At 35.3% G+C, this 8,786-nt stretch overlaps 2 protein-coding genes across 2 annotated transcripts; both read left to right on the top strand.

Annotated features, from left to right (window-relative positions):
* The first annotated feature begins 4,683 nt into the window (after positions 1 to 4,683).
* On the top strand, positions 4,684 to 5,594 carry LOC122276350 (cysteine-rich receptor-like protein kinase 10). The gene is made up of 3 exons (XM_043085997.1): positions 4,684 to 5,018; positions 5,095 to 5,216; positions 5,306 to 5,594. The coding sequence occupies exons 1-3, from the start codon at positions 4,853 to 4,855 to the stop codon at positions 5,528 to 5,530; spliced, it is 513 nt and encodes a 170-aa protein (XP_042941931.1). The 5' UTR covers positions 4,684 to 4,852; the 3' UTR covers positions 5,531 to 5,594.
* Positions 5,595 to 8,082: 2,488 nt separating this feature from the next.
* On the top strand, positions 8,083 to 8,463 carry LOC122276741. The gene has a single exon (XM_043086652.1). It carries the CDS (start codon positions 8,083 to 8,085, stop codon positions 8,461 to 8,463), a length of 381 nt encoding a protein of 126 aa, XP_042942586.1.
* The last annotated feature ends 323 nt before the right edge of the window (positions 8,464 to 8,786 follow it).

Raw genomic sequence — 8,786 nt, 5'->3', positions numbered from 1 at the left:
CACACGGGTGAGGTGGCTTTCTTTAATTATTTTTAAAACGAGCCGTATTCCCCCCCCCCCCCCCCAAAAAAAATCTCGAATCATCCCACCAGAATATCCATTCAAATTTTTTCCCCTCCCCCACCTCCGATCTCCCTCCTCCGCTCAGGCACAGATCGTAGTGTTCAGGTCAGGACACCATGAACTTGCAAGTGCCGCCGACGACTACGACGTTCTCTCTCTCTCATTGTACATCGCTATGTTATTTTTACACTTAATTTACAGTTCTCCTCTTTCGTAGCCCTCACTCCCATCTCTCACCCTCAAGGCTGCACTTCCTTTCCTCCCTCTCCTCACTTCTGTAGCCCTCTTACCCACACTTCTCTCTCACTTCCCTCCTGTAGCCCTCTCTCTCTAACCCCAATTTGTGACTCGAAGACATCTACAACGAGTAATGCGTCTAGATTTTGCTCAACAAAGCCACTATCTTATCATTTCCTCCCACATTCACTTTAGAGAAATGCTATACATCATCCTACACCACACACTTTATATATTAAAATATTATTTTTTATTTTTTTATTTTTTATTTCATTTTATTCTTATTAAACTAATTAAATTATTCTATTTATCATCCACACACTACATATTTATTATAGAAAAAATGAAAAAATAAAATAAAATAAGTGTGGTGTATGAAGTGTGAGGATGACAAGAAGAATTTTCCTTCACTTTATGCCTATTTATTCTCTCTCTCTCTCTCTCTCTCTCTCTCTCTCTCTCTCTCTCTCTCTCTCTCTCTCTCTCTCTCTCTCTCTCTCCAAGTCTAGAAAGAGAAGGAGCTATGGAGAGACACGGTGGAATTGGTTCTATAGGACAAATAGAACCCAGATTAGAACACGCTTTTGCATCTGAAAGGCGATTAGGAAGCGACTATTCAAATTGCCTTATGTATTGTACTGAGACAGAGACGATAGTGTAAGATAGAGGTTCTTAGGACAAACAAAGCCAACATCCGAGGACCCTTTTGTCTCAATTTGATAGTTTTTTTTTTTTTAGGAAAGGGATATTATGGTGGATATTTTCTCAAGATTATCTGTCAGCAGGGCAGGACATCGTCGAACTCAAAGCGCCCTTGTAAGAATACATCTCTCTCCTTAAAAATGATTAGTTTCCTCTTCTTTATTTGCATTCTTGTAATTTGGTCTTTTTTTTTTTTTTTTTCTGGCCGGGCCTAAAAGATTTTCGATGCTAGACTTGTTTATGAACCCAGGGACTTGTAGCTTTTGAAATGTAATTACTACATAATTGTTTGTGCCCAACTTTTGAAATGATTTACTTCATTTTTTATTTTCAATTTTGGAAAATCCTGTTCAGCTATAATGAAGTATCTGTTGGTTTGTTTTGTAATGTTGGACCAAGGTGTAAACATCTCACTTTGTATTTAAAAGCAATTATTCGAGTGTGCTTTCATGTTGGATAAAGGTAATATTGCTGAGGAAGAAATGGGTATTATATAAATCTAAGGTATTATATAAATCTAAGGCTCTATATGTTTCAAACTAGAGAGATTTTCATAAATCGATGATTCATTCATGCATTCATTATATCCGTCAAATACATAGTCCGAACCATCCATTTACGATTAACAAAAACAGATACATCTATATTCCAAACCAATCACAAACTATTACTATCAATAACACCCAGTACATACATAATAATATACATGCACATTTATTCTGGAGGATTCGCTTTCTAATTTTCTCCTCTTGCTTGTGAAGAGCATTCTCTCTCTCAATTAGTTTATCTTTAATTTTTTGAACTTCATACTTGCATAATAATAAATCATCCTCCTTTTTTCGAACTGCATTCTCTCTTGAAACTTGCAAGCATTCAAAAGTACACAATAAATGCTTTTCAAAATTGAAACCTGCAAGCATTCAAATATGCATCAAATTAAGTACACAATAGCACAAAGTCATATATACACCAGAAAATGTTTCTGGCAACAAGAGGCAGTCCTAATAAATCTAGCTACAAAAATATTTAATTGAATAGAAGAGAAGCTGTGTAGTACTAAAGATTATATAAAGTTACCCTAAATGATCACTGAACTCTTTTCTTGGAGAAAGCTGAACTTGTAGGCTATCAATTACTTACTACTTTCGATGTATCCCTTATAAATTAAAGAACTATTTTTGTGATAATTCTACAGCAAGGACAGCTCAAAATGATGTTTACAAATCTCAAAATTATTGATGCTAACTTCATGAAATGCATGCGGCTCCTTGCCAACTTCCAAATTCCAACATAAACTAATGTTCACATTTTTTTTTTGGTCTCCAAGTGATCTAATAGGCCAAACAATGAGGAGCTAACTACTACTTAATAATAATAATAATAATAATAAATTACTACTTGATCTTAAACGTTGACTCATTTAATTTTTTACTTCGACGTTTACTTTGTTTGGAGTAATGCAATGGCTTTTTTACTTTGTTCACTTGCATTTAGGATTCAAACACCTACTTTTTAATGCTTTTTCATGGCATTCAGACATTAGTTGACCACAAAAGAGGATGATATAACAATCCAAAATAATCTCTTCTTCCCATTATCTTCAGTTTCTTTTATTTTTCATCACAGTGGGATTTCAAAACAAAACATAGACATGGACACAGTCACACAATGTGAAACATGCACTAATGGGCACAAAAATGGACACACACACAATGTCCATTTAGCTTAGCAATTCCTTCAAATAGTTGACTGGCACAACCAAAAAAATAGAAACATTTGACCAACGATTTAGAGAGAAAATTTTCCATACAAAAATACTAAACACAATAGAAAACGCAACTGTGATGGGGAATCAAAAGGAAGGGTGGGGCTGAAAACTTACCGTGGATGCAGATCAGGGATCCAGTACTTTCCTCCAGCTCACTATCGACTCACAGATCGAGGACGCAAGCACAGATCTTTGAGTACTACAAAGAAAAAAAAATCAAATCCTTCTATCTCAAACATCAACATTTTAATCCACCTCACTACATTGCAGAGAAAAAAAAAATCAAATCCTTCTATGTAAAGCTACGATTTTGTATATGAGGAAAACCCAAACAATTAAAATCTGCCATGTTCACGATAACATCCCATTTCATTGACGACGTGCGATTGCGATTGAGGAATACATCCCATTCCACACGTACGTGAGATTGCGAATAGGACCCAAAAAAATCCCGTTTCGCAAATATCCCATGAGAGAGAGAGAGAGAGAGAGAGAGAGAGAGAGAGAGAGAGAGAGAGAAATGGAGAGAGAGAGAGAGAGAGTCTCGGAGTCGCTGGTGGCTGAACTCTACGGTGAAGGTGGGCGGAGAAGGGAGAACGTAGGCGGAGGAGGGGAAAAATTTTGAATGGGTATTCTATGCCGTACGCGATTTGGGATCTGTTTTGGGGGGAGGGGGGGTCAGGTAAAACACCGTGCTGTTCAAAACGCACGTTTTGGAAAAAATAAATCAGATAAATCCAGCCCATCTGGTGTGTGGTGTTGGAGTAGGGGTGGCAATATATTACACGACCTGTTAACCCAACATAAACACGACACGATAATAGCAGGTTAGGGTTTAGTCTTAATGTGGTTGGGTCAAAACGGGTTGACCCGTTAAGATACAATTGCTTGACTGGTTGATAGCGGGTAAACCCGTTATGACACGTTATAACCCGTTATGACACATTAAGAAAGTTAAAGTTACAATTATACCCTTATACTTAAAAGTAAATTTGTTAGAATTTCAACTTCAATATTTTTATTGTTTAAATTGTAACTTTAGACTTGTAGTTAACTTTATAATTTTTATAAATATTGTGATTTTAAAATTTATATAAAATTATGCTAAATTTAATCAGGTCAAACTGGTTAATTTCAGGCATATTCAACCAGTTTACATAAACAGTTTAAAACAGATCGTATTGTATCGTGTTAACCTATTTTGTAATATTTATTAATTGGTCAAAACGGGTTGACACGACACGACCCGTTATATTAATGAGTCGTGTTAGAATTTGAGATTTTGACACCATAAGCTTAACAGGTCGGGTTAGGATTGAGCTATATAGTATAATATACATACTTTGACACGACACGAACATGACCCGTTAACACAATTTGACACCCCTATGTTGGAGTAGAGTTATTCCTAAATAATTATTCCCAATTATTTCTAGAAAAGACGTGTCAACTGTTGAGAATTACAGAGACTAGACAATCCTGGAGACCCACAATCACGTGTATCTGTATGACCCTAAAGTCGACGATGGGTCTCGGGGTGGAGATCAATTATTTTTTATACGATGTCTTGTCGCTTTATAAAATGAATGGTGTTAGGGAATTAAGAATTTGAGAAAAAATTAAAAACAATTAATTTTATTGAATGATGCCAAGTTTAGTTGTCAAATGTGATCCAGAAGCATTTTCATAGATGCAATAACTAGTACAGGACATGTATTTTAGTTGTCAAATACACGGAAAATGTATGGGATGTGCGTAAAAAAATTGCACATCCTGCCCATTCCTGGTGTATTTCTCCCCGTGCACAAATAATTTCCCAGATAGAAATCACATCAAATTGTTTCTGAAGACTCAGGAGATCTGGTTCTTCCACCCCACAGTCACTGCCACTCCCACTTGCTCTGATGTATTAAAAGTTTGTGCTAAACCTCTTTCCACTAACCTCATATGTTATGGTCCCGGCATGTAGCTTTTATGGTTGGGCAGCCTCTGATTTGTAGTATGTCTTCTATATCAATATACTTTGATGTTACTTATGTTGTAAAGGAGTAGTTTTCACCCTGAGCTATCTCAATCTGTAATATGTCAATGATGCATGCTGTTGTCGCAGGAGGAAGCAAAATGTCGTCTCTCACAATTCTTGCCATTGTCATCCCAATTGCTGTTGCCGTGGTTCTCTTCTTGGTGGGCTTTTGCTTCTCTCGGAGGAGAGCAATGAAGAAATACAATATGGTGTCCGAAGAAAACGGTCAAAAATAAATGTTTCTCAATCATGGAATCTATTTAAGCTCTGTCTCTGTTGTCTAAAGAACGTTGGACTGTAGTGGGAAATGAAATTAAAACCATAGAGTCCTTGCAATTTGACTGGGATACTATTGAAGCTGCCACAAACAAGTTCTCAGATGATAACAAGACAGGTGAAGGGGGATTTGGCGTGGTTTACAAGGTACATGTTCAATTTATACTAAAGTTCAGTTAGATTTATATGATCTCAGTAGTAAAACTGTTTATACCTTAGTTCAAATGTATTTTCAGGGTACCCTTTTTAATGGACGACAAATCGCTGTGAAGAGACTATCTAAAAGCTCTGGGCAGGGTGCCGTCGAGTTTAAGAATGAGATTTTAGTGGTAGCCAAACTTCAACATAGAAATCTGGTTAGACTATTGGGATTTTGCTTGGAAGGAGAAGACAAGTTACTCGTTTATGAATATGTGACCACAAAAGCCTTGATTACTTTCTATTCGGTTTGGCCCATCTGAACTTAATGTCTAGTTCTTTTTTCCCCCTTAAAAGGGCTACCTCTGGTTTTATGTCCAAAGAGAATGGAGGTACTTAGAAATACTCAAGGAATGGAATTAATAAATTAAATAAGAGTTTGATCAAAAAGTGAGAAAGGTGTTAAAATATTAATTAAATAATTATTGTTTTTGGAGCTCAACTACATGCATATTAATCAACAATTTGCTGTAGTTTGAAAATTAGCTAGGGTGGTGTCGAATTTGGAAAAAGAAATAGACTGACTTGATCATACAATTTCATTTATACCTATATCTAATTCAAAATAGTCTCTTTTAAACGAATTTTTAATTTCATTTTTATATAGAATTTGCACGAAAGTTGTACTCCTTAAACCTATAGTTAACATTATTATTTAAAGCAAACTTTCAACTCATTGAATTAATAAATTAAATAAGAGTTTGATCAAAAAGTGAGAAAAGTGTTAAAATGTTAATTAAACAATTAAACTTCTTTCTTTTCCCACCAACACAAGCATTTAGGACATTTATCATATATGATTACTATATATGGGACTTGGATATCATATATAAGTTTCCTTATCTTACTGGAGTGTATTATTAGTGACATTTATTTATTTTCAGTGAAAACCAATAATAATAATGCAAACTACTTAAGAAATGAAATGCAAGAATCCATAGTTTTTTTAATTTGGTCCTCAATTACTTGCATATATATATATATATATATATATTAATCAACAATTTGGTGTAGTTTAAAAATTAGCTAGGGTGGTGTTTATAGTCAGATCGTGCAAATCGCTAATATCTTTTGTTGAATTTGGAAAAATAAAAAGAAAAATTCTACTCGGGGACTGCTCGCACACGACCAGAAACTAGTCAGTTTATTAAAAGTCTATACGTTGTCGTTTTATTCAAACACTGAAAGACTTTTTCAGTTCTTCCATCCCCTTCCTCAGCAAGGCAAACCATACTTCAGATCTCCTTATCTTCTTCAAATTATCGCCGCCTTCAAATCTTCTGCTCCTCTTCCTCTTCGTGCTTACAAACCAGATGCTTCCATTTCTTATAAATCACTGCCAGTACTCAATTTTAAGTTGTATAGAAACCACAAAAGACATGATTCTTTTCTGTGATAATTCATTTTCTAGAAAAAAAAAACACAAAAATAAAACCAAATTCATATTTCTGTTTAGCAAAATAAATGGAGAGACCTAATTAATTTAAGGCAAAATTAGCTCAGATTATCTTAGCAGAAAAAAAGTCTGTACGAAACCAAACTTCTTAGATCTCAGCATTATAACGACTCCTTTTACGCACAAATAGATTCCTTTCGTGCTCGGCGGCTACCATGGTGGAGGGGAATAGAGAGTCAATGCCAGAAGACAGTGGAGGAGGATGCCGGCGATGTTGATGAGAGAAAAAGACTACCACTCCTTGGACTTCTTTGTAAAGGCGGAGAGAAATATTTTTCAGATTTCCGTTCAGATGGAGACTTCATTCTTGGTTTTAGTTTCAGAAAAAAGGGCAGTATGGTCATTATGTAGAAAGGCACGTGCACATACACGAGACCTGCAAGGGGAGTCCCCGTTTATGACTGTAAAGCAGCACCCTTCTTCAAATTGTTGACTTGGTCGCAGCACGCTTGCTATTCAAATTGTTGCTGTCCGAAAGTCTGCGTCCCTTTCATAAAAGAAAACGCGTTTGGTCCCCAGTTAATATAGTTTCAAATGCTTTAACAGGGAAAAATCGAAGGATCTTGGATCGTAGTTTCTCATCAACTACTTTTATCTCAATCAACCAGTTGCTTATTTATTTAAAAAAGAAATTGATTATCATTCAAGACATGGGAAAACGTCCCCCTTATAACATCCTCATCCGGTTTCTAATCCACATCCTTATAATTTAACTCAAAATCACATTATCTCAAATTTATCTCTAAATTTTATTCATCTTCTAAAAACTTCCTACATCTTATTCCCCATCCATATCTCTATTCTATTAAATAATATTTATCTATTCTTTTTTTATTACTTTTTTTTCTCTCTCTTCCATTTACAATCTTAACTACTAACTCTTTTGTCTTATTATCTTTTTTTCAAATATCACTTTCTACTAAATATTTATATGATTTTGACTATCCAATACAGTATTCTTATTAAAATCGAAATTCGTATTATAAAAATAGTAATTTTTTATTTTTAGTTAGTGCATTTTCTAACGTGATGGGTCATTTTTTTTTTATTTAGTACTCTTTATCAGTTTCGCTAATGGGGATCCGTAGTCACGTATTGATGATAAAATTTTTTGTCATTTTTTTAATGGTAATATTTTTTGTCATTTTTCCAACGGTAACATTTTTTGGCTTTTATCCAACGGTAACTTTTTTTGTCTTATCTCAAACGGTAACATTTGTTGTCTTATATGTAACAGTAACTTTTTCTTCTATAAATATGCATATTGCTAGCATTCATATTCTCACAAACCACAAAGCTCATTTCATCTATAGAACCGAAATTCTATTGTATCCTCTGATCTCCCACTCGTTTTATCAAATGGCTCGTACTTTCTTTCGCAAATTGTTGACATACGTATCCTCTGAAGATGATAGCGATGTTCTTAATGAGGAGGCCGATGGACAGTCATCGAGGCATTGTAGCAATCGCCAACGTCGTAAGTTTATTCGACGTGATCATACTCAGGGGCACGAGCGCCTATTTCGCGATTATTTTGCAGAAAATCTAGTATATCCCTCGAATCTATTTCGAAGGAGATTTCGGATGAGCCATCCCCTATTTCTCTGTATTTTAAATGAGGTAGAGTCTTACGAGCCGTACTTTGTCCAGAGAAGAAATAATGCCGGAAGACTCGGTTTATCTCTTATGCAAAAGATAACTGCAGCACTTAGAATGCTGGCGTATGAGGATGTTCGATGATACGGAACATATGAAGGAAAAATCATCACAAGAAAATCACAGAAACCAAACATTAATTTATGGAAAATTAGCACAGAAATTTCTGCAGCAACCGAACATACGAAGGAAAATCATCAAAGGAAAATCGCAGCAACCAAACATTAGAGGAAGGAAAATTAGCACAGAAATCTCAAGGAGATTTTCACAGCAACCGAACAGAGGAAGGAAAATCATCACAGAAAATCATGTCATTTTTCGGGGTTCCCAAACAGTATATGAAGGAAAAAGGGCAGAAACTCCCTACAAAATTTTCGCAGCAACCAAACGGACGCCGATAGGGAAAT

Source organism: Carya illinoinensis, chromosome 9 (genome assembly GCF_018687715.1).
Source record: "Carya illinoinensis cultivar Pawnee chromosome 9, C.illinoinensisPawnee_v1, whole genome shotgun sequence".
In the NCBI taxonomy this organism is placed as follows: domain Eukaryota; kingdom Viridiplantae; phylum Streptophyta; class Magnoliopsida; order Fagales; family Juglandaceae; genus Carya; species Carya illinoinensis.
Note: the sequence above shows the minus strand (reverse complement) of the source record. Positions and strands in the feature narration are given on the sequence as shown.